Raw genomic sequence first — 26661 nt, 5'->3', positions numbered from 1 at the left:
AAATAAAATAAAATAAAATAAAATAAGCAAGACAGATTATGTCAGAGTTTTCGAGTTTTCCCCTATGATTAGAATTTGGTCTTTTGTTTGTTTATTTTGTTTCCCTAATTTGCTTTCTTGTTTGTTGTCTATCCTATGTGAGTGAAGGGGTAAGAGTTCAGAAAAATGCCTGGAAGGAAAGCTAAAACTTGATATTATTTACTCTCTTACATCAATTAGTACATTAAAAATTAGTGAAAGCCCACAAATGCCAAATTTTAGAGGCTGGGCTTCTTGGAGAAGCTCTCAGAACATACTTTGAGAACCACCAATCCAGCCAAACTTTCTCATTTATTTTCAGCAAAAGTTACTAAGGCTCCCAAATACCTTTGTGTTTTATCAAGGTCACCAGTTAATTATTGACACAGCAACTCCCCTCTCAAAGAATCATAGTGATTCCCTCATTGCATGTCAGAATGCACGTCAGGAATAAAGGAAGATGCCTATATGGCATAGGCCTGCACTAAGTATGTGTGGTCAGAGTCCAAACCTGCTACAGACTCAAAAGCTTTCTAATCCACCTATATTCAAAAGAATAGAAGCTCAGAATTCACTTCAAAAGTTGTTTCTGCTGGTGATTTAAAGACACATCCCTCTCTCTCACATATGCACACACAGGGACCTGCATTCCTACTGTCACCTCTAGACACTGACTCTCCGGATCCCAACAGCCTGAGGTCAGTGTGACTGTCCTGGAGCTGCCCAATAAGGAAGGGCCAGGGAGAAGGGCAGGCTCCCTCCTCTGAGCCAGAAAGAGTTAATTGCCAGATCCTGGCTGTCAGCCTCCAACGCAGCCCTAATAGGCCTGATCTCAGGCGGCCACTGGGACTGCAGAGACTGCAGGTCAGGCCCTGGCTGTGCAGAGTAGTGGGGACATTCTTCCAAGGTAATGATTAAGCTGAGTGCTTGGAAAGGGCACAGGCAGTCAAGCCAGGAAGGTGAGTCCTATTCACACCTCGGCCAGGCTGTGGTGGCTGGGACTGGTTTGGGAAGGCAGGGCCCCAGGGCACTGGGGCCCTGAGCCGGCAGCCAGAACCTCCCACTGCACAGAAGCATTTGAGAGCATCTCAGGCCAGAGCCTCTGTTGTTTGCCCTACTGGGACCCTGCACTTGCCCTTGGCACCATGAAGCTGCAGGTGTTCTGGACTGGGCTGGAATACACCTGCCGGCTCCTAGGCATCACCACTGCTGCAGGTAAGACCCCGCCTCCCTCCTGTAGTCCCCCTGCACACTAGGTAAAGCAGACAAGGCTGCCAAAGTGGTGGAAGCTGGCTGGCAGACACATCTGACCACAATGCCCTTCACATTTCTTCCCAAGACCCCAAGAAACACTGCTCTGCAGGGCAGCAGCTGGTACAGTGGGGTAAGCCTGGGACTGGGAACTAGGGGGCCCAGTGCGGAATCTGTTTGACAACCTACCATCTGTGTGACCTTGGGATCCCTCAGCATCCTCATCTTAGAAATGAGTGGAGGGGTGTGCCCCACCTCCTGGAGGGCTGTTGTGAGATAGGGATGGAGGTTGAAGATGAAAGCATAAAAGGCTGATGCCTCATTGTAGAGTTATGAAAATGGAGCACATCTTGCTTTACTCAGACCACAGCTTCATTTTATGGAGAGAAACTTCCCAGCACTCAAGCAGGCTGAGCTAGAGGGCTGGTCATGGAGATCTCCAGCTTCCCTTAATGCACTGTGGGATTAGGGGGAAAATGGTTCCCCAAAGTGGGTTCCTCTTCCTCATCTGCCTGATAATGGGCTGCTTAACTTGCCAGGAAGATAGACAGATGCACAATCCTGAGTGCTGCTTGCTCACTTCCCCATTGCAAATCCCGACCTTTAGTTCCATGCCCCCATGGCCAGGATCTGTGTGGAAGAAGTAAGCAGGCAGTATTCTGAGCCCTTAGCTCTGAGCCCCATTGTCTCTTGGGGACAAGAAGGAGACATGTCCTTCCCTGCAACCGGACTAAATTATATGCATGGATCTTAGTGGGTGCAAATGGCCCCCAGCTCAGACTCAAATAGTGATGCTTCCAGCCCCAGCCCTGTCACTTGCCAATGTGTGATTTTGGGAGAACCACCTGGGCTCTCTGGGATTGAACATTCTAGTTCATGTAATGGAGATAATTGGACCTGTTGGCCAGGTATTTTGGAGGATCAAGAATGCACAAACTAATCATAGCTAGGTGGAGGTGGGGATGAATACTTCTTGGAAGAAGCTCCATGATAGACTTCACAGCTTAAAGGGACCCATGTCATTCCCAGGAACCAGGCCAGTCTCACTGGTAAACTGGCTAGTGGGCCTGAAGCATGTAGGCCCTGAGTTAGTACAAAAAGGACTATTCAAGATAACCCAATCCCACATTCTCCTGTTATAAGATTGAACATCTGAGCTCAAATAGGGACAGTGACCTTGCCCAAAGTCATGTTTCAGGTCAGAGAAACAGCCAGACTAGAGCATTGATCCCTTGACTTTCAAAAAGGCTGGAATTCTGGCCAAAGAGCTCCCTGCTTTGAAGGATAGAAAGTCCTACTCAGTAGGCACCAGGAAGGGGCTGAAATTGCTCTGTCAGAAGCCCTGAGTAAATGACCTGGTGGGAGAGATAGCTCCAGCCTCTGTCAAAAGAACCTTGTCTCCTACATGTGTGGGAATGACCACCAAGGCCCCCAACTACCCATCTTGGGGAGGGGAAGGTCACTCTAAGTTGTGTTTCCGTGTCTGGGTTCAAATCCTGGTTTACGATTGTTGATATTGACTCCACCTGCCCTCCTATAAGCCCTGGTTTCCAAATGTGGATGCACACCATTTCCAGCTATTGATGTTATGGTGACAGTCCCCCTGCCACATTCTACCCAGAGCTGAGGACTGCCTTCTATCTAGAAACTGTTTTAAAATATATTTATCCTTATAATGGATTATCTAAAGAGAGTTTAAAAGTCTGATTTATCTTAGCCAGTGGAAGGATCTGCAGCCATGCACACGCGCATGCGCGCGCGCGCACACACACACACACACACACGCACATGCAACTATTCCTCTTGACCACAACCTTTATCTCTGTACAGAGAGGACTGTTAGTGCTGAGGAAGGGCCTCTCACTTGGTTTTGATATAGGATCCAGGCTAAAAATTGACCACAAGTTACCTCCTAATGGCCAAACTTTCCAATAATCTTGCTGGGTCTTTCTAGAGTGTTAGGAGCAAGTAGAAAGCTAGAGAGAGGGGCTTTTGGTGCTCTTGGGCATATCTCGAGTTTCTTCCAGCATCACTGAACTCCTGGCCTGTTTCCAGTGTGTCAGATTTGCAAATTCCTGTTCCCTTAAGCCTCATTGCTGTTGAAATCTCTGTTTAGAAGTCCAGACCTCATTTACAGGGGCATCACTGCTAGAAAGGAAATAAGACTTGAGACAGAGGCTGTTAATTCGCGGAATCTCTGGGAGATGTACTGTAGCTCCTGATCCCACTGTGGAACTGTGGAGAGAAGTGAGGTTCTACAAAATCTAGGAATAGTATGTAATCCAGAGTCGCCCAGAGTCACCTACAGGGACCAGGCAGCTCCCATCCTCCTCCTCCTTCCCCTCCCTCTTCCCATTGAGGACCTCCTTCCCTTCTGCAGACAGGATCTGTGGCTATTAGAAGCTACAAAGGTACAAGGCCCCAGGAAACTCCACCAGGATGGCAAAGCCCGCAGTTGCTGGCTGAGCTCATCTCTCCCTCTCTACTCAGCCCCCTCTGGATGAAGCATCATTAGGATGTCCAGTGGTCCCACAGGCCATGTTGTCTCACCCCTTTGTCCAGCCCCACATCACAGAATGGACACAGACAGAGCATTGCTACAACCAAATAGAAATAAAAAGTCCATGGATAGACTGAACCCAGCTAGAGATGTTTCTGAAATTAAAAAGTCTCTCACTTTAAATCCGTCATGAGGTTTCCAGGTCATCACAAATCCACTTCTCTCCATAGTCTTACACTTAGCTGGCTTCACTCATTTGCATGACCTCCTTGGCTGGGAGATGTGTGTGTGTGTGTGTGTGTGTGTGTGTGTGTGTGTGTGTGTGTGTGTGTGTGTGTGTATCCACATATGTGACCTCTCAGTGCTTATTACTGAGATGTGGCCTCAGCAGCTACCCAGAGAAGCAGACATTCTGGGGAACTGCATAGATTGTGAGAGTGCCGCACTCCCTGTGCAGATGCCGGATACCTTGTGTCTACCCCTCAGAGCAGGTCCTCACTGGGTCTACCTGAATGCACAGTCATGACATCCTAAGTTAGAGACTCAGCCTCCAGGGGAGTCTCAAACCTATAAATTATTCTCATTGCAGACTAACCATCTGGATATGGGACCTAGGAAAATGGGTTATAACTGAGATGGGAGTGCAGCATTCCAGGGCGATGCTCCCTTATAAAATGAGAAAAGGGCCTGTGCATGGGGATTGGACCTCAGGCCTGTTCTGGGAAGGCAGGATTGGCTTCCCTTTGAATTTCTGCAGTCCTCTTTAACCCCAAGTGTAAATCTCCATGAACATCCTCACCAATCCTCAGCCCTGCCCCAAGCCTACAAGGAAGGGAATGGGAGGAGTTCCCTGTTTCTGGTACAGGAGGCATCGTGAGGGCCCCAGACTTGTGTGGAATGCAGAGGAAAGAAGGCAGACTCATTTCCCTAGGCCCTGACCACTGGAGGGAAAGCCTTTTCCTCACATTTATGTCTTTGCATATGGATGGGCATGGGCTTCCCCAAAAGAGAAGATGCCAAGAAAATGTTTCTGGGCCCTTTTGTAAGGCCTCCCAATTTTCCTCAGAGCAAAGGAGCTCACATTTCAAGTTCTTTGCTGCCTACACTCAAGGGCTTTTTAAAAAATACTTCCAGCCCCTGCTCTAGGTATAATAGCTGACAATGAACATTATTACTTGAATACTTACTGTGAGCCAAACTTTGCTACATGCTTCAAATGTGGTATCTCATTTCATCCTCATAACTATCCTTTGCAGTACTATCATGGTCATCCTCATCCATATTATATGTAGGGGGAAACTGAGGCTTGGTGGGGTGAAGCAACTTACTCAAGGTCTCACAACCAAGAAGCAGGAAGGCAATATTTGAACTGATGGTGGTCTACTCCTGAGATTCAACTGTTAGTCGATGTGCCCTCCACCTAAATCAGGCTAAGGAACATATATTTCCATATTTGAGTGACCCCAGGATGCGGGATGCAAAACACACAGAAGGTACCAATGAAGCCTAATTAAGAACACCTATCAGTCTACCCTAGCACCCCTGTCAAGAGTCAGCCTGACCATGCATGAGCTCATGCAGGTAGGGCCATGGTGAGGATGGATATAGTTACAATGAAGCATAGTCAAGAATGATCAAACACTTCCTAATATTTGATCCAGCTGCTCATTCTGTCTCTGAATGATTGCCATGCATGCTTTGACTAATACTACCATGACCATCCTGCCTGAACTTCATCCAGGGACAAATCTGTACACGTTTCCAGAGGGAACTATCACAGTAGGACTTTCCATTTATGGATCCAGAGGTGCATGACTGACAACCTGCTATAAAGTCATTATCTCACTGAAGCTCCACTAATGTCTTTGAGGGCCAAAGGCTGAGCTTAGTCCCATTTTACAAGTGAGGAAACTGAGGCTTAGAATGTTTAGATAGATTTGCAGAGGTCACATTCCAGTAGCCAGCAAGTCTGGTATTGGAGCTCCAGTCTGCCCACTCACAGAGCAATGATAGGTGGAAACTTTGGAGCCTATAGGTACACAGTTCCAAAGAGAAAGGCACCACACAGCCAACTAGGATATGAGCTGGGATTAAGGCAAGGCCATTTTGAGCAAGCCTTGCTTGTCAGGGTAACGTGCTATTTCTCTTAAATCAATTACTTTGGATCAACCCGGGATCACTTAGGAGTTTGTTTTTTTCCAGTTTTTGACTCATTAACCTCTCCTCTACATTAAGGACAAAGCCACATTCCCAGCAGCCTTATTCCTGACACACTCCTTTCAAAATGGAGAGTTGGTTTATTAATATAGACTAGGACAAAAGAAGCATTTAAACACAGATGTTCTCATTATTTTTTAAAGAGTACAGCAAATGCATAGTTTGACCTTAGCCCTATTCAAAGCCTTCAGAAACTAATGCTTCTGAGGCAATCATCTTGGGCTCTCCATGCTAATTTCTACCCTTCTTAAATGTACATCCCCATGGCCAACTCCTGACATAGAAGCTTCATGCACTCCAACACATCCACAGGTGGATTTATTACCCACATTATTCTCAGATCCTCCAAGTGGATGTTGACTCTTTTCTTTTTCCAATCTGATTTTCCTAATAAGTAAAATATCTATCCTCCTATCACTGACGGATAATATAATTTGGTTCAAGCATTTCTTTCTTTACTTATTTGTGTCTGTGTCCTCTTTCTTAGATTAAGAACAAGAAATCTCTTACTCCACTTAGAATTCATTTATTCATTTATTCCCACATTGTACAATGTAGACACATATATTAGGATGGCAGGACCTCTGCCTAGAGAAGCACGTGGTCTGACCAGAGAGATAAGCTAGAAAATATACATCTTGGCATCAAGCACTAATCTATAGTTTTTGGCAGAATGAATTTGTGTTCTTCTCTACCTTAGGTATGTTACCTAACCACTTTAAACATCAATTTTCTCATCTATGAAATGGGGAGAACAACTGTATCTACCCTTTGGGGTTGTGAACATTCAATGAAACAATAACTAAAGCAGGAAAATGTCTGGTACATAGATTCTCATTCGTTCTGGTTTATTTTAGAGGAACACACAGAACACACAAGAACTGCACGGCATGAGTAAAGGATTCTTCTCGTAGGATAGACAAAGGAGGAAGATCAGAGGAAAGGAACAAGGCAATATATGACCATTAAGCAGGAAAGGGAGGATAGGCTACACTGTGAAAGGTCTTACACTGAGTAACATTTCTTGTCATATTTTGAGCTTGGGTCATTAAGATCAACCCACAGGAACTTGTTTATTTCTATATCACTTGTAGGAAGGATTTCTATATCAACAAGAAGGAATATTGTAGCCTCATTTTATTTTACATGGGCTGACAGTTCTTTTAAAGTTGACCTTAATTCTGTACAAACATCTGGAGCGGGTTATTATCAAAAAGGAATGAAGTCAAATACAAGTGACTGACGTTGGGGAGAGGCAGTTCTCTTGGAGCTTTTCCCTGAGCCTTCCTAGCTTTCCATAGGCAAGGTAGGTCAAATGAAGAAACATAGCCTGTGTGGCATGGAGAGAGAACACCTGGAGGCATGGTCATTGTTTCCTGGCACCAGGAAAGCTGCCATGGGGAAGAATGAGCAGTTGTATTCTCTTTGAATGCAAGATAGAAGAAGAAGCAAATATCTTGGCCTAAAATCAAGACATAGAAGGAATACTCCTCATGGGTCCTCACAAGTAAAAAGCCATTCTGTGCTGGAGGCAATATTCTCAATAGTATCAGTGAACCCATCAAGTCTTCAGAGTCCTTCCATGTAAATAAAGTCATCGCCAAAAAGTAGTGTATCAGCCTAGATGGTTTCACAGGTGAATTCTATAACATTCAAGAAAGAAATAATATCTATTCTATACAACCCTTCAAGAAATTTGAAAAGGTAGGAATGTTTCTCAACTCATTCTACAAAACTAGCATTACTCCAGTAGCAAAACTAGACAGACATCACAAGAAAACTATAGACTAGTATCACCCATCAACATAGAAAAATTCTAAACCAAACTTTAGTAATTAAAATAAAAACATATAAAAATGATAATATATTATAGAGTTTATCTCAGAAATGCAAGGTTCTTTAATATTTTAAAATAAATTAATATAACTGACCATATTAACAAACTAAAAAGAAAAGCCATATTACTATCTAAATAGATACTATCTAAATAGATAAAATTCATTATTTTTTGATAAAAACTATCATCAAATTAGTAATAGAAAGAAATGCCATCAGTCTAAAAAGAGCATCTACAAAATGCCTACAGCTTCTTAAAAGTAAAACACTAAACACTTTTCTCCTAAAATTGGTAACAAAACAGGAATGTCCACTCTCATCACTTCTATTCAACATTATAACAGAGGTTCTAGCCAGTTTAATAAGGCAAGAAAAAGAAATAGAATGCAAACAGACTGGCAAGGAAGAAGAAAAACTTGTTATTCACAGATGGCATGATTGTCTTGGAAAAGCTGATGCAATATACCAGTAAAGCTCCTAGAACTAATAAAGGGTTTTTGCAAAATTGCAGAATACGAGATCACTATACAACAATTAATTGTATTTCTATATATTAGCAAGAAATAATTAGAAAAATAAATTTTTATTATAATTCATAATAGCATCAAAAATATAAAATATTATGAGATAAAGCTGGCAAAAACCTATATGCTGGAAACAAAAAATATTGCTGAGAGGTAGTAAAAAAAGACCTAAATACATAAAAATATATTTTGTTCATGGGTCGAAAGGCTCAATATCATTGAGATGTCAATTCTCCCCCTCAAAACTGCCCTGTAGTCTGAATGCAATCTCAGTCAAAATCCTAGTGGGAATTTTTTTCTAAAAATTGACAGGCTGTTTCTAAAATTTGCCTAGAAATGCAAAAGCCATAATATAACCAAAACAACTTTTTAAACAAAGAGCAAAGTTAAAATTTAACACTACCTGATTTTAAGACTTATTATAAAGTTATAGAATTCAAGACAGTGCAGTTTTGACACAAAGACAAATCGATTAATGGTACACAACAGAGCCCGGAAATAGACCTAGACATATGAACAACAGAATTTTGACTTAAATACAAAGGCAATTTTGTGTAAAAAGGATAACTTTCTCAACAAATGGTACTGAACAACTGAACATCCATTTATCAAAAAGTGAAGTTCTATGTGTACTTTGTACCATATACCAAAAAAAAAAGGCTCAAAATGGATTGTAGACCTAAATGTAAAAACTAAAGCTATGAAACTCCTAGACAGTTAGATAAAAACTTGGTGATGGGTTAGGCAGAGATTTCTTAGATACAATGCCAAATTTCAGTCCGCAGAAGAACAACTTGATAAATTGTACACCATCAAAATTAAAAACTTTACTCTTCAAAATATAATTTTAAGAGGATGAAAAAACAAGTCAACAAAGAGACACGATGGCAAATAAGCACATGAAAATGTTTCATGTCATTAATCATGAAAATGCCCATCAAAACCACAATGAGATACTACTACACAGTTTTAGAATGACTAAAAGTAAAAAGACTCACCATGCCAAATGTTGAAGTGTTGGAAATGATGTGGAACTTTCATACAATACTGATGAAGATGTAAAATGGTACACTCACTTTGGAAATGGCTTAGAAGTTTCTTAAAAAATTAAACCTAAACCTACCATATAATCCAATCATTCCACTCCTAGGTATTTACCCAAGAGAAAAGAAAGAATAGTCCATGCAAATATTGTACATGAATGTTCAGAGCATCTCTATTTGTAATAGCCCAAACTAGAAACAGCTCAAGTGCCCATCAACAGATGGATTATAAACTAATTGAGGTATATCCATACTACTTAGCAATAGAAAAACATGACAACTAAAACATGCTACAACATGGATGAATCTTACAATAATCATGCTGAATGAAAGTAGACAGCCAAAAAAAGAGTACATATTATATGATACCATTTCTATAAATTTCTAGGAAATGAGAACTAATCTCTAGTGTCAGAATGTACGTTGGTGGTTGCCTGGAGGTGGTTGAAATAGTAAGAGGGTAGTATTACAAAGATACTAGGATAGACACATTCATTATCTTGATTGTAGTGATGGTTTCCTGGCTATATTCATATGTCAGTACTTATCAACTTGCATACATTATATAAGTGCAGTTTGTTACACATCAATTATACCTCAATAAAGCTGTTTTAGAAAGTGGATGTGTCAGTTATCTATTGCCAAAATAATGCTGTGTAACATCTGAAAACCTTATGGCATACAGCAATAAGCTTTTATTTACACACCTGAGGAAGTAGGCTAGGCAGCTCTGCTAATGTTTGCTGGGTGTGCTTACCTATCTGGGGGCTGTTGGCTTATTTAGACTGGCCTCGGCTGGAATGAAATAGGCCATTCTGCTTTCTGCGTCCTTTATGCTCCAGCGGGCTGGCTCTGGCATGTGCCCGTGATAATGGCAGAGGCACAAGAGAGCATGCCAGTTCACAGATTTCACGTCTGTGCTTGCATAGTGCTCAAAGCAAGTCACATTGCTGAGCCCAGATTCAAGGGTTGGGGAAACAGGCTTCACTATGAAGTCACATAAAGTGTATGGATACCAAAAGGGGTGAAGGTTTGGGGGTATCACTGCAATTTACCACAAGGACTTCTATAAGGCCAAACAAAATTGATGTATTCACTAGTCAGCTTGAGTCTATGGCTCTAGTAGAGAATGAATGGACTCTCTCACCTTTGGAAAATTGTCCCCAAACAGGTTTGTGAGAGTTATTGGAGGTTACTAAATGCCACATTATACTTTCTGATCAAGTCTCACATTTTCTCTGATACAGCACAGCACCCCCCTACCTTTAGTTCACCCACACTCTGGGACCAGAGTTCCAGGATGCCCAGAAGATGCTCAGAAGGTAGCCAAGTTCCTGCCCAGATCTACACCACAGCCTTCTGGTCCAGTCTCAGATCCTGCTAAGCCTGAACTAGAACATAGTTCAAGGAGGCAACTCAGAAGAGAACCTTGTGAAGAAAATACTGTGAGAGGGTCAGACCCAGCCCAGAGAGGAGGGACAAAGACTAGAGGGAAGGGGACATGATGAGGAGGCCAGGTTTGTCCACAAATTCTTGAGGAGGAAGACCTGGCTCTAACCTGAGCCATGCAAGAAGCCTCCCTGGGGACTGTGCAGGGACATGAGATAGAGGGGTGCAGATGACTGTGCTAGGGTGAGCTTGTCATGTGGTTCTGTTGGGCTGGGACAAGGGGTAATGAGATTCCAAGGGACAGATAATGAGAAGGGATAGAATGATAGGCCACTTATCAGCAGTGTAAAAGCAGTATAGCACTTATCTGCCAGCACCTTTCCCACTTGCAGCTTGGAGAATAACACAGCCAAGATTCAGAGTGTTCTGGGGACAAGTCTTTCTTGACCCTAGAGAATTTGTTATAATGAAATCCTGATTCTGGGGACATGTATGGCATTTGTCTCCCTCTGTCCATGTCAAATTGTCAGCTCCTCTGACCATGCTGACCTCAGTGTCATTTGTTGGGGTGAGTTGCTGATGAAGGCCACCCATCTAATACTGAACTAGAGCCCTGTAAAGGCAGAGATTCCAGTCAAGCTACTCCAATGTATGGCATGTGGTGGGACCTCTGGAGAGGCAGCTGAGCTAGCACACCCAGGGAGCTTCCAAACCCAAATGCCTCTGGTCACCTGTGACCATCTCACACCTCTGCTTCCACTCCCCAGAAAATGGTGAAAGACCATCATATGATAGCAGGGCATGCCCTTCTCCTTTGTGCCTCAGAAGCCTCTTTGTCTGGGCCCCCAGGAAGAGCAACTCTCCCCTCTCCTGGGCACCCTGCACTGCAAAGAGGTAAACAGTGCCACCTGAGCACACCATCAGAAGCCCCCAATCAGAACTTTGCTTCAAGCCAAACCAACAAAGAAACTAGAAGAGGGGGAGGCCAGGAGCACTCTGAGCAGAGTCCTATACTTGTGCCACCACCTTGTGTCTGCCAGGCAATCTTAACCAAATATCACCAAAGCCTCCTATCCCTTCTGCCTGAGGTCAGGAAGCTTTCTGAAGTGTCAATTTGAATATGTCACTCAGCTGCCTCAAAACATTCAAAGCTCCCCTGCCCAACCTGTGGAGTCTGGTGTTTAAAGACCTATAGTTCTGGCCCCAGTCCACAGTTACTGCCCATTGCCCCCTCCATATGCCCCTGATCCAAAAGAAATAACTTGCTGTTGTGATGGCAAGGAGGAGGGTCTTTCTGCAGTGTTTTGCCCCTCCACTTGCACATGCATTTTCTGCCTGCTTTCCCAGTCGACTTTGCTTCAATCTTTATAAAATCTTTCCTGATAATCCCAAGGAATGGCCCTTCTCTCTCTGGCCCCCAGAGCACTTAGGTGAACCTCTCTTACAGCCTGAGTCACTATATTTTTCTCAGTCCATATCACATCTCTCCCCCTAAACCAAGCAAACCCCAGAGTGGAGCCTGATGCCTGACTCAAGCCCACTTGTTGGGCTTGACCCCAAATCACCCCTATGGGAAGCCACAGAAGACAAGATGAAAGCACATTCTAGGAAGAGCTGCAAAGAGACACCAAGGAGTATGGCCAGATAGCTCCAGGACAAAGGGAGGATCACGGGTCGAGGCTAAAGGCAGACAGATGCAGGGGACAGAAGAAAGGATTTCATGGTGGTCTGCGTTGTCGCAACATCTCATGGTCTGCCTCTGAGAACATGAGCCCCAGAACTGGGGAAATCAAGCTGAAATCAGGTTACCCTTGGCCCCAGTGCCAAAGGGTCTTAGGGCTCCCATGAAAATCCCACTGGATCCCCTTAAGGGATTTCCTCATCTGAGGACCCATGCCCAGCCTCCATTGACCTTCCCTCCTCTTCTAGCCAAAGGGCACCCTCTGTCCCTGGGCTTGCAGTTTCTAGCATGGCTGCAGTTGTTTGAGAGCTTTTGGGTGGTGACACCACTTCCTTTCATGCAAAAGGAGCTAGCTGGAGCTTGAGAAAGCTGCCAGGGCCTGAGTGAGAGTAAGAAAGGAGCTCATGTGTACTGGCCACCTGACACTCACAATTACAAAAACCTGCGTTTCAGACTGGTCACTTTTCTCCAATTCAAGCAATAACTCTGTGAGGTATAACTTATTTTCCCTGTTCCACAGATGAAAACCCCAACTCAGATGGGTTAAGTACTTACCCATATTATCAAGATCATAACACACAGAACTGGAATTCCAACCTAGCTATTTCGTTTCTCTGTTGTTATTTTGATTTTCGTTTAACTGCAAACCAGCCCTGGCTCTAGAGTGTTCCTCCAATTCTCTTGTTCCTCCCATTCTCTTTTAACTATTGACCCTTTGTATCAGTCAAAAGGTTCCTTAATAGCTTTCCACACGCCACGTGGGTACAAGTCAGGGAAAGGAGCCGAGTTCTCGAGAACCTTTCCTGCCACCTGCTGGTCATCCACCACAAGCCCATGCAAATCTACAAAGACTATGATAAAAGACTGTGAATAAAGCCCCTGCCAAAAATTACCACGCAATTTCATTGAGCAACTGTGATGTGCTTGCTGTCGATTAGCTTATTGACAATGAGGAAGCTGAGGCTCAGAGAGATTAAGTGATTCAGCTATTAACTAGCAAATGTGAGACTGAAATGCAGGATCTGACCTAGGTATCCAAAGTTGGTTGGTTTATTTGTTTTGCTTACACTCTTTGTACCTCAGTTTCCTCCTCTGTAAAATGAGGATAGCATAGTACTTTCACATAGGAACATTGTGATATTTAAATAAGTTAATAAAAGTTAAGTGTTGAGAACAGGACAGGATACATACTGAAAATTAAATGAGCAGTTGCCTACAACACACACTCACACACACATACACACACACCAACACCACCACACAACATAGACATACACTAGTAGACAGTGAAAACCAAGAAACTGCCCACCACCTGGAGCCAGAATTCTCAAGTTTGATCTGTAGGTCTTTTACATACTGGCATATGTGTGTTCTGATAAGAACAACACCAAGTCACTGAGCCTTATTTTCCTCCCTGTAAAACGTGGAGGATAGAATTCCTGTGTCACAGGGCTGCCATGAGGAGCCAGGATGTGTGTGACCATTGTGTGTAAACTATTAAGTGCTCTACAGGTTATACTGACACTGAGGAGGAGTGTGTGGTTGACTTGCATCCCTGGCCCCTGACTTGGGATGAGCTAGCGAGCAGTTGGTACCTACAGAGGACAGAGACACAGTGTCCTCCACTGCTCTCAAGCACAGGGGAGAGCTGAAAGCCTCCATCACTAAGAATCAAAGAGCTCTGTCTCCTTCACCCTGCAGCACTTTCACAATCCCCCCAGAAGTGAGGGGTTCCACACTGTGTTTCAGGATGCAGCATTTCTGCAGTGGACAAAGGGCTCAGGTCATCCAGAGCTAGAAGCTTATACAGTATCTCTGTCAGAGAAGAGAGGCATCAGGCCCAGGGAAACAGCCCATGAGTAGCAGAGATGAAGGACTACTCATAGCCAAATTCAACAGTCCAGCCTGACATTTTTGACTTTCTGAGAATACAAAGTGAAGCCACAATGGCAAATACCAGGGTGTGTCATCTGAGCCCAAAAAGAGAAATGCAGGATACTTGAGGTGCAATCAATTAGGGCCAGAAATAAGTCTGATTACTGGGCCAGCATGGTCCTGGAGAAAGGTCTCCTGGGACATCTGAGTGCTGTCTGTGGAATGTTTCTAACCGTGAGTGGGTGGGGTCAGAGCCACAGCTGGTTGAGTAAAACTGTGAGAGCAAGGACGTCCCTGTGAGGAGATGACAGGGAGCCAGCAAGTCTGGAAAGGTAGGTCCAAGACGAAATTTACCCTGGACAAATGGAAAGTCAAGTGTTTGAGCACAAGCATTTGAGCATCAACTGCCAAGAAAGGGCAGGTGGAGAGATGAGGTTGAGCAGCATCCCATGTCAGAGGAAAACCCCACGGGCTTAATCAGCACTGGGTCGAAAGCAACGAGCCAAAGGTGAGTGATGCTGCTGCCAAATCAGCAAGTGGAAAAGAGGTCATGGAAACAGCAAGAACAAGCAGGTCCAACCCATGGCCAAGCACCAAAGCCCAGACACACAGCACACATAGGTGTGGGCCTGAAGGGTGGTGAAAGCCCTAGAGGCCAAGACACATAGACAGCTGTGAAGCAGAGCATTTGGTGGCCTGTCAGCATGTGCTGTCTTTGGGGGCACTCAGGTGTAGGTGTAGTGGCATGACTAATGCAGGCAGAGAAGGATGGAGTCGGTGCTCTGGAGAGAATGTACAAAAAGACCTCAAGCCTTCTGCCTGTAACTACTCTGGTTTTTAGAGACCGATTCAGAAGGCCTCTGCTTTCTTGTATCTTCCCAGCCACCAATCCTTGTGCCACACACCTTGTGCCTCCATCCCCAGGTAGAAGGCTCACTCCATGGCCAAGAAGCCCTCCTCAGAGAAGTGCTATGGCTGGAGCACCTGAGCCATTCTCCCCTCTCTTCTTCCCCTCTTAGTGTTGATCAGCGTGGGCACTGAGACCTTCTTCCAGGGGCAGTTCAAAAGCCTGGCTTTCTACCTGTTGTGAGTACATGTGAATGTGTCCCTCCCTGCCTGCATAGTCTGTTCCACCTCACCCTAAATCTATTTGCTCAGACTAACCCAGGGCAGCCTACCTTTTCCCATGTTAAGTCCATCCAGTCCCAGATGTGAAAGGAGTAGAGGAGACCTTAGGATATTCCCTGCATTGGGAAGAGCTTTAGAGAGACAATCCCATAAATCAACCAATTATCCTATCATCCATCCTCCTACCCATACAATCTCTCATCTACTCATCCACCCACCCATCCATCCACCCACTCATCCATCTGCCTACCCATTTATCTCTTCAATAAGACCTTTATTTGGCAAATATTGACTAAGATCTTGTTTTAAAGAGAGAGGAATTGGCTCAAAGGACCATAAGTTTGAACTCATTTCTATGCCAAGCACAGTTAAATATTTTATTTACATTATGTTCTTTAACTCTGACAGCACTGTAGAAGTGAATATTACTCTAGATTTGCAGAAGAGAACATTTAGCAGGAGTAAGCAGCTCAGCCCACATAAGTATGAGCAGGGCCCGTACTCATTGGCCCAGTTCATTTAGTTCCCCAGCCCCTGTCCTTTCTTTTCTACCAGCTGCCTCTGCAAATGCCCCCTGGTGGGAAGGAGGTCACTATGCAGTGTGTCCCAGACTGGGAAGAAAGCCTGGTGTCTCTGTCGGCTATGACCACCCAGTTTCTCAGTTGCACAATCCTGAGAAACACAGGAAGCCCTGTCTGCCTATGGGATCACCAGGCTACATCCTTCTCTCCCCTACTCTCCCTCTCCCTGTCCACCCTCATTATGGTGGCCTCGTCTGCATCCTAAGGATCCTCCTGTCTCAGACAAGCTCTTTGGTGTGCCAGGTGGATCACACCCACCATCTTTCAACCACATTCCAACCTCCCAGTTTATCCCACACAGCCACAACATCAGCCACGTAGAAACACAGATCTCTCTGATGACCTGTGAGGGTTGCCACAGCCTCCAGTCCACACTCCTTTGTCATCTTCTGACATCCACTTTATTCCTTGTCACTCAGTTTATGCCCCAGGAGCTTCTGACTCTTTCCCAAACTCACCCACATCACATCACCTCTAAACCTCTGCTCATCCTGTGGAGCGAGCACCATGGGTGCCTTTCCACCCACTTCAGCATTCCCGAAGCCTGACATTTCTTCCTGGCATCCTGCTCTGGGACACTTGCCTAACTGGCTAGAAGTGCCTTCTTGCTCTGAGCATCCTCCATGTATTACTGAGCCTGTCTCAGCTGCTATACCCTGTCTTCCTAGAATCCAGAAGTAGGCCTGGGCCTTCTTCCTCTCCATAAGGTTGCCTAGTTCACCCACAAACATCACTTTGGGTAAGACCTGGGGGTTATCATCCTACTGTAACAGGTAATGTTGGCCAGTTAATGTTGACTGCTTTCTGCCTATCACCCTGCCTCTTCCTGACTCTTCTGCCTGTCTTGAGGGGACACTACGCACATCTGGTAACTCTGTGATCTAGTCCTAGAAAACATTATTTCCACCAGCAGGTCCCCCTCACCTCACTGTGAACTACTTTATATATTCCACACGTGCCCTGCTCTCCAACCTCGTGGAATTGGCACCCACAGCCAACCTTGTCCATCCCCCCTACACTCATGCCTACTAATTCCTAAAGGGCCATCCAAATGTACAAATGTCCTGCCTCCCTCCCTCCTTTCACCCCTTCTTCCTCCCATATTCCCTTACACACATATGAACTCCCCCCTACAGATCTGGGACTCCTGCCACTGTGTTCCCTCATACTTGGACCATTCATGTATGACTGTCACTGCCTTCTCTGTATCCCCTGGACCAAGCAGGGGCCATGGTCAAAAGCAGACACCAGTAAGAACTGATCTGTCATTAGCTTTCCCTTTGTTCTTCTCCACTTCTTTCCATACTTGCTTCCTCTCCCATCTTCCTTCTTCCCATAAGACACTTCCTCCTTCTCTTCACTGCCTTCCTCACACTTATCCACAAATAGTGACCACACTATTGGCTAAAGGCTATTACATTTAAAAGCTAAGGAGTAAGAGTTAGGAAGACCTGGAAGCATAGAGAGAGTGGGAGAAATTAGATGATGAGAGGGAGAGAGAGAGAAAAAGAGAGAGAGTGGGAGAAATTAAATGATGAGAGGGAGAGAGAGAGAATTAAATGATGAAGAGGAGAGAGAGAAAGAGAAGGGAGAAGTTAAAAATGAGAAAGAAAGAGAAGAGAGAGAGAGAGAGAGAGAAACTAATATGTATATAATGAGCATTATGTGCCAAGCACATTTGAAGGGCTTTACAAAAATAAACTCATTTAGTCCTTATAACAGTTTATTGTTGAAGCACTATAATTACTCTCAGTTTACAACTGAGGAAACTGAGGCGCAGAGCAGCCAAGCCCCTTGCCCATGGTCACACAGCTGATTAGTAGCAGGAGCGATTCCCAGGGCCCTGAGAAAACCCTGACCCCCAAGTCACCTTTTCCTGCAAGGTAGCATCTCCCCTCACTCATTCATTTACTCCAATGCAAGTCCATGGTTTGCTTAATAAGCTTTTCCCAGAGTGGGCGTGGGCTTCATGAAGAATTAGAGAGAGAACTACCTAAGGGAGTTCACAAACTGGTGGCTCTAGTCACACAGTACAACATGAAGAAGCAAGAGATCACTAGATAGACAACAGGAGGAAGGATGAGTCCTTCCAAGAGAGATATACCTATGGCCCTATGGCACCTGATAGGCTTCCTGTATAGTCAAAGGAATATGGAAGCTCATGTAGGGCTTTAAAAGACATGCTAAGAAATTTCAATTCTACAGGCCAGTGATAGTCTCCAATAAAAATAAAAATAAAAATAAAAATGTAAGTTCCAGTCCCAAAGATTCTGATATAGAAAGTCTGGAACTGGCCCAGGAATCTATGATTTTAAATATTCCCCGGGAGATTCTGATTGGGGGGTCCCTGGACTACACTTGGAGCATGAGGAGGAATTTAAACACTCTAGATTGGAAGGAATATGATCAGATTCAGGTATCAGAAGGCGCCCTGGGGGCAGCCTGGCGGTGACAGAGTAGAGGGCCAGGTGGCACAAGGTGAGGGCCAGGGAGTCAGGGAAGCCAAAAGGGGGAAAGTGGTGCAGGTGTCCAGGGGGCAATGCCCAAGCTCAGGCGATACAGATGAGGCCAGAGAGAATGGAACTGATTCTAAGGCTATTTAAGTAAAGTGATCAGCTTTTCCTAGTGAGTTTTTTGGATGATGAGACAAGAGGGAGAAGTAAAGCGTTCAGGAATGGATCCAACTGTAAGGGCAGTGGGTGTCCATCCTGGTGACAATGGGTAGAAGGACTTGCCTGCCAGTATCCACACAGGAATGCTGTGGTCAAAGTGGTCTTTCCTGCTGGCCTTCAGTTCCCTCCTCATCTATCTATGGGCCCCAGACCCCAACCCCTCCACCACCACAAACCAACTCAGTGCAGGCCCTGGCATAGAGACAGCTCCTGGGGTTGCTGGTTGGATGACAGGATTAAGTAAGTCGGTAGTCTTTAGATGCCCAAGAGGCCAAGATGCTGTGAGAAGAATGCCTACAGGAAAGCAAAGGAAGAATCAGAGGGTGCCCAGCCTCCCTCACCTGTCTCCATCATAGATTTATAGGAGCCGCCATCTCCGTGTGTGAAGGGGCCTACTTTGTGGCTCATCTGCTGGCAATATGCTTCCGGTAAGTAGCTTCCACTACCAAGGGATCCTTGCAAATTCTGGGGGGCAGAGGAGAGAAGAGCCCTGGACTTAAAGGGGGCATTTTACCAGCTCTGGACCCCTCCACTCCCAGGCAGGGTCTGGTCACAAAAGAATGACCAATGAGAGGCACCAGAGAGCCATGGCAGTTGAGTGTGGAAGGTGAGCCATGGTCTGGACCAGCATTCCCCAAAACTAGCCTGGGCAGGATGCAGATCCCTGCTCCAGGCCAATTCAGAAGATGAAGGAGATAAACCTAAAGGCAAGTGCTTTTCTCCTTCAAAAGTTGAAGGCAATAAACTTGAGGAAATCTGCTGAGTATTAGGCTTCTGCCAGGCTCACGTATGGACTGTGCATGCCAATTAAGAAAGAAGCCCCTCTGGGCCAATGCTATTTCATGCCTAGGCAAGACTCTGTGAGCAGGGTGCAGCTGGATTTTAGCCCGCTCCCCCACCTAGCCAGGCCCATGTGCAGTGCACAATCCATACAACTATCCCAGCTATGTAGCTCCATAATGCACACCTCCAATTCACCGTGGACTTCCCAGTAGATCCCTGAGTTTCCTATTCTCCTTTATACTGCCTTTGCCGCTCTTCTGGAGGGGCTCAGGTGTGACCCCTGAGTTTAGAACCCCTAAGTAAGAACTCCTACCCAGGGGAGTGTTTAGCCAGAGGCCACTGCTAAGAACATAGCCACCGTAGGATACTATCCCAGCCTCCTGTAGCCTCATGTATTGCTGGGGCTTTCCTGAGTCATTTCCTGCTTCTTACTAATCCTGGATGACTTCCTCCTAGGTGTCAGCCTGGGTCCCTGGCTTACAGAGCAAGGGAGAAGGCCCACTGGCTGGGCTGCTTTCAGAAGTTCCTTGCCTACATGCTGCTGTCCGTGGCCTGCTTTCTCCATCCTGTCCTGGTCTGGCATGTGACCATCCCAGGTAGGAGCTCCAAGAGGTAATTGAGGCAGGCAGTCCCCACCACAGGTGGGCTCTGAACAGGAGGAGCTGAATCTTCCTCTCCTCGGCCTGCAGTGACACTGACTACAAGGTCCCCACTGGCCCATTGCCCTCTCTGGCTTAGGTTGTGGTGATGAGGACCTGTCAGACATCGTCCATGATGATTAAGTGACAGGAATGTCCCAAGAAGGGCATCTTTCCTGTAGGTGTCTAGAGGCTGCACCTCCAAAAGGGACTTGGTCTTTCCTCCAATGCATGTGTGCGAACTGAGCTTTCAGAGAGTATAAGATGGTCACTCCTCTGCCCAAACCCGTCTCTGTCTCCCCAGTGTCTACTGATTCAGATCCAAACTGTTCAGCCTGATTTGGAAGACACATTATGATGGGGCCCAAAAAAACCCTCAGAGCCACAATATTTTCTCCAATTCCACCACATAGACCCTATTGGTCAGCCCAGTTCCTAGGACTCAATGCTCCCACCTCTGGGTTTTGTCCATGATGTTTTCTGCTAATACCCTCCTCCCAGCTGTGAAACCTGTGCCCTTCTCACAACCCATCTGAAATGCCAGGAAGCCAACTTCCCAGTGAGACAAGATTGAAAGGCAGAGCCTCCTTTCCCTTCCTGTGGTTTCTCTTAATGTACCAGTCATAGCCTCTCAAGGCCGCTCCACGTGGTCCTCCAATGGACTCCTGGGCAGGGCTCAGCACTGCAGAGACTCAAGCAAGCCACAGCCTCCCACTCCTTAGAAACTGAGAGAGTCATAGGAGGCTCTGGGCCTGGCAGGAAGAACAGCTACCATCCCTCCTTCCTGTGGACAGAGCAGGGCTCCCAGCAGAGAAACTAGAGCAGCAAGTCTCAGCCTAGGACAGAAAGTCCTCATTCCCGGAGTCTGTGCAGGGCCAGGAGTGGGGCCAGTGCTACACCAGCCCCACCCAAGGGTATCTGTACTTCCTTCTGTGAACTGAAGGGGTCCCCCACTTCTGGGATGGGGATGAGGTTCAGCAGATGGGGCCTTGTATCTAAGACAGAGTCCAAGCCCAGTGAAGGTATCACAAGTCCACCTCCAACAAGTCATTCTAAGAGGGACGCTGAGCATGGTGACAGAAGGCTGTTTAGGCAGCACTAGGGTCAGCTGTCAATAGGAAGGGAGCCTCAGGCACAGTGTCCTCTAGCTAATGGTCAAGGTAAGGGCCCTAGCAAGGCAAGGGCCCTGCTGACATGCCTCGGCTGGGTGTCAGGCCTGCCACCTGAGTCTGATGTGGTTGTGTGAGGACAAGTTAGGTGAAAAGACTAGAGCACGGGGGGCCTGAGCGTAGCCACACAAGAATGCTGCAGTGGCCTTTTGGAACAGTGGGCCCGTACAGCCTCTGGCTTTTCTCCAGGACATATCCTGCATCCTGACCTCCCAGATCTCTTCCAGGTTCCATGCTCATCATCACTGGCCTGGCCTATTTCCTGCTGAGCAAGCGGAAGAAGAGTAAAGCTGCCCCTGAGGTGCTAGCCCCTCCAGAGCAGTACACAGACCCCTCTAGCAGCGCCATTAGCACCACTGGTTCTGGGGACACTGAGCAAACCTACACTTTCCGCGGATCCCTCAAGGAGGGGCCCAGCTCCCTCTTCATCCACATGAAGAGCATTCTGAAGGGAACTAGGAAGCCCAGTGCTTTCCAGTGCCCCGATGCCCTGACAGAGCTGACGCTGGAGCCAGCTGACTCTCTGGCCAAGAAGAAGCAGGTACACTTTGAAGACAGTGTGGTCAGGATCATCCCAGCCCTCACTGAAGGCCTGGAAGATGAGGACAGTGAGCCAGAGGAAACCACCTCTGACACCACCCCTATCATCCCTCCACCTCAGACTCCGCTCTTCCTGTCTTCTCTCACGGGCACTGGCCTCTACTGAACTGTTTGCTCCAGCCTAGGGGACACTCAGTGAGGGGTCTGCCTAGATTGATGGCCCTGTGTGAAGTTTCCTGATATCCGTGGGCCCTCTAGGGAGCACAGAGTCTTCGCAGGTCAGCTCTTCAATGGGTAACCAGATATCCTGTGATGACTGGGCCTCTGGGGCCATCAAGTAGCCTGTCTGGTCTTGCAGAAGCCTTGAGGGAAGTACAAATGAAGCCCACGCTGCCTCAAGCCAGCACAAGTTCCTCCTTCTGGACACAGAGTGGAAAAACCCTTGTGCTTTCCCCCAAAGAGATCGTCACACCCACTTCACACAAGGCTGCCTCAGCCCCAAGAGAAGCCACCAGGCTTCTTCTGCTCCTGATACAGACCCCAGCACTTAGCAAGGACTTGGCCTGTCCCATCTCTGAGGCAAGATCTCCATTCTGAAGGCCCAGGGATGCACTGGAAACTTACGCATGTCAAAAGCAGGAGTTGAAGGTAGCCATGGGTCCTGACCCCTAACCAATATTGCTCAGAATGGGGAGGACAGTCCAAGCTGCAGGCCTGCAGAGGGTGGAACAGCACCCAGCAGTGAGCTGCATTCTGTCTGCTCTGGAGCTGGTGCTGGGCAGCAAAGAGTCACAGAGCTGCTCAGGGAAACAATGCCATTCTGTGCTCACTGTGGGGAGAGCCAGGCCAGATGAGTGACACTCATTCCAGAAGCATCACTGAGGGCTCTCTGCATCCCAACCATATGAACTTTTCCAAGATTCCAAGTAGATGATGTAACCTAAAGGATCCTGAAAACCAATGTCAACCTTCAGCAGCGAATGCCACAGCACAGGACACAGTGCCTACTATTATATGCAGGGACCACAGAGGTAATGCCCTGAAGACTCTCACAGCACAGAGAAGTGGCTCTGCCATGCTTAGATGCCTGGTAGCAGAACAACAACAATAAAAATGTTTGTTCAAAATTGAAGGGAAGAGGAGAGGAAGAGGGAGGAAAGGAGAAAAGTGAGCAGGCAGGCTAGCTCTCTGTCATGAGGCCATGAAAGTGACAGTTAACCCAGATTGAGCAAAGAAATTTCCATCAGCTATTCCTTAATTAAAGGACTTGCAATGTAGTTTTCATTTCTAAAAAGTATCTTTGGTCATGGGATTGTTGCAAGAAAGAGCAAACACTTCTTCACAGGCAATCTTAATTAATGAGCAATCCGAAAAAACAGTTACATGGCTCCCCAGTTCGTGTGTGTGAGCAAACACAACAGTTCTGCAAAACATACCTCAGGGCACATACTTTAAGGTCTAGATAAGAAATGTGTGTTCATTTTGGTACCCTTTTCAACACCCTCTACAAGGTATTTTGCAAAAGTATGGAAATAGCCAACCAGAAGCTAGTATCATTTTGGTACCTAAATTCAGCAAGTGTCTCACATAAGCAGACCTCTTTCTTTAGTAACCCACTTCATACATAAAACCAGGTGAATAAAGACAAACACATTCCCATAAGTCCTCCATGGGGGAAGCAGTAAAGCTGTTTCTTTACCTGCTACTGAGGAGAGACTTCAGGATCTGTGAGTCACAATCAGGCGAGAGTGAATAATATGAAACATGGGGTATGGATAAGTGGGAATTGTGCCCAGTTCCTAATGGGGAGGTGTCCTAGGCAGAACACCCATGCACAGAAGGATTGCAAGAAGAGAGAACCCAGGGTCTTGCACCTGTCATGTGGAGAAGAGGGATGGGCACAGCACAGGCACGGCCAGCCTCTGTGGACCCCGATGTTCGCACTCCATTCTCAGAACCCCAGCCTGCAGAGCTGGATGAATGACCAGGTTGCAAGAAGCACACCTGAAAATGTATTGTCAAAGCTGTCAGATTCCATTTAATAAATATTTCTGTAAATCCAAGTGCTAGAGCATTGTTTTTGATGTGTCTTAAAGATGAGGGGGCATTGAGAGTTCTAGGTAATATGATGTGCATGTGATTCTGAGACATAGACCTCTGTCAGAGAACCATAAGCAGATGGCATCATATGTCTCCATTTGACTCTCAGCCCAAGACAACTACATTCTTATCTATTGATATCCTGCACAGATGCCATAATGGCCCTCATCTCTGCTGAGAACAACAGAAGGGCTGACACTGTTGTAGCCTGTCTCCCTTTCTCAGCAGAAAGCGGAGCAGACATTTTGTAGATGTGAAACAGCGCAATTGGAAGTAGAAAGAAAATTGGGCTGGGAATCATGAAATCTGCCACTAAATGCTGATTGATCTTGGCCATCCTCTCTGGTTTCAGTTTCCCCTATTACATGGAAATAACAGAATTTCTCTCAGGATTAGTGTGATCACTCAACTAAGAAAGGTGGAGAAAGTGCTCTTCAGATTACAGATCACCCACGTGAGTGTGAATGCACTTTCCTATTGCTGTGGGGGCCTCACAGTGAGAAAGCCCTAAAGTAAGGAAGCACTGAGGAAACACCATTAACGCTTGTCCCTTGGCCAGGCCAGTGCAGATCCAAAAGCTTCTTTCTCAGTTCTAGAATCCAGTGCTTGAGCCTAAGGAGGGTGCCGCCACCATCTTCCACCTTAGGGAGCCACAGCAGACCCCCAAATGTGAGGAGCCATGTTCTAGAGGTCACCTAGTATAACAGGTCTCTCCCATCAGTCCTAAGAGATTTTCATTTTAGTTTTTAAAATCTGTGTTGAGATATAATTCACATATCATAAAATTCACCAATTTAAATGGTTTTTAGTATATTCATAATCAAGTTCACCATAATCTAAGTTCCCAACATTTTTATCACCGCCCCCCAAAATAAAACATTAGTAGTCACTTTCTCCCCTACCCTAACCCCACCCTAAGCAACCACTAATCTATTTTCTGTTTTTAATAGATTATCCTTCTGGACATTTCATATAAATGGAATCATATAAGACGCGGTCTTTTGTGACTTGCTTTGTTCACTTAGCATAATGTTTTCAAGGTTCATTCATGTTGTAACATGTATCTTTATTTCATTCCTTTTAGAGGTCGAATAATATCCCATCATATGGATATACTACATTATGTTCTATTCCTCTGTTGATGGGCATTTGGGTTGTTTCTACTTTGTGCCTATTATGAATAACACTGCTATGAACATTCATGTACAAGTTTTTGGGTAAACATATATTTTCATTTCTCTCAGATATATACCTAGAGATGGAATTGCTAGGTTAAATGGTAACCTAATGTTTAATTTCCTGAGAAACTATTGACTGTTTTCCAAAGGGGCTGCATCATTTTACATTCTACCAACAATGTATGAGTGTTCTGACTTTTCCACATCCTTGCCAACATTTATTATTGTGTGTCTTTTTTATTATACTCATCTATTTACTATGGTTTGATATGTGTTTCTATAATTACTAATGGGACTGAGAATTTTTTCATGTAATTATTGACTATTTTTTTGTATAGCTTCTTTAGAAATGTCTACTCAAATGCTTTGTAGCTTTGTAGTAAGTACATTTTGAAACCAGGAAGTGTAAGCCCCCAACTTTGTTCTTTTTCAAGAGGTCCCTCACACTTCCATATGAATTTTAGGATCAGTTTGTCAATATCTGCAAAAAAGCAAACTGAAACTTTGATGGGAATTTCATTGACTCTCCAGATCACTTTTGGAAGTATTCCTACTTAACACTGTTAAATATTCCAGTCCATGAGTATAGGGTGACTTTCCATTTATTTAGATCATCATTAATTTCTTTCAATAATGTTTTATAGTTTTCTATGTGCAAATCTTGCACTACTTTTGTTCTATTTTCTTATGTTTTTGTAAATGGAAGAGGTTTCCTTTTTCCCCAGCTTTATTGAGATATGATTGACAAATAAATTACATATATTTAAGTGCACAATGTGATAATTTGATATATGTATATATCATGAAATTATTTTCACAGTCAAGTTAATTAACGTATCTATCATATAACACAGCAAGCTTTATTTAACACTTCATTTCAGATGCTAGTATGTAGAAATACAACTGGTTCTCATATCTCACAAACTTGCTGAACTTCCTTATTTTTTTAACTTCAATTATATAGTGCAGTATTATCATCTCTTGTCACCATGATTTATATTAGATCCTCAGACCTTATATATCTTACAGCTGAAAGTTTGTACCCTTTTATGAACCTCTCTAAATTTTCCTACCTCTCAGCCCCTGGCAGCCCCTTTTCTACTTTCTATATCTTAAAGTTAGACTTTTCTATTTCTACTTTTTGTTTTTATTTCTAAGAGTTAGATTTTTTTTTGTTGGTGGTATTGTATGATACTATGCAGTATTTGTCTTGCTCTATCTGAGTTATTTCACTGTACCCTCAAGTTTCATCCATGTTGCAAATGTCAGGGTTTCCTTCTCTCTCATGGTTGAATAATATTCCATTGTATGTATATATATCACATCTTCTTTACCCATTCATCCATTGACCAACTCAGGTTGTTTCCATATCTTGGCTATTGTGAATAATGCTGCAATGATAGTGCAGCTATCTCTTTGATATTCTGTTTTCATTTTCTTTGGATATAGACCCAGGAATGTAATTACTGGATCACATGGGAGTGTTATTTTTATTTCTTTGAGGATCCTCTGTATTGTTTTCCCTAATGGCTGCATCA

The 26661-nt window shown here is 45.0% G+C and overlaps 1 protein-coding gene across 7 annotated transcripts; it reads left to right on the top strand.

The window, feature by feature from the left end:
- The first annotated feature begins 835 nt into the window (after positions 1–835).
- Positions 836–23908, top strand: TMEM72 (transmembrane protein 72). Of its 7 annotated transcripts, none has more exons than XM_039847642.1 (6): positions 1158–1233; positions 15354–15420; positions 19080–19143; positions 19255–19422; positions 19955–20094; positions 21533–23908. In XM_039847642.1, the coding sequence occupies exons 5-6, from the start codon at positions 20034–20036 to the stop codon at positions 22009–22011; spliced, it is 540 nt and encodes a 179-aa protein (XP_039703576.1). In that variant the 5' UTR covers positions 1158–1233; positions 15354–15420; positions 19080–19143; positions 19255–19422; positions 19955–20033; the 3' UTR covers positions 22012–23908. The 7 variants fall into 7 exon arrangements, with proteins under 7 accessions (XP_039703570.1, XP_039703576.1, XP_039703573.1 ...); XM_039847640.1 differs by having other exon boundaries at positions 1160–1233; positions 18975–19143; XM_039847636.1 differs by lacking the exon at positions 19255–19422 and having other exon boundaries at positions 836–1233; positions 19072–19143.
- The last annotated feature ends 2753 nt before the right edge of the window (positions 23909–26661 follow it).

This window comes from Pteropus medius, unplaced genomic scaffold (genome assembly GCF_902729225.1).
Source record: "Pteropus medius unplaced genomic scaffold, Ma_sr-lr_union100, whole genome shotgun sequence".
Lineage (NCBI taxonomy): Eukaryota > Metazoa > Chordata > Mammalia > Chiroptera > Pteropodidae > Pteropus > Pteropus medius.
Note: the sequence above shows the minus strand (reverse complement) of the source record. Positions and strands in the feature narration are given on the sequence as shown.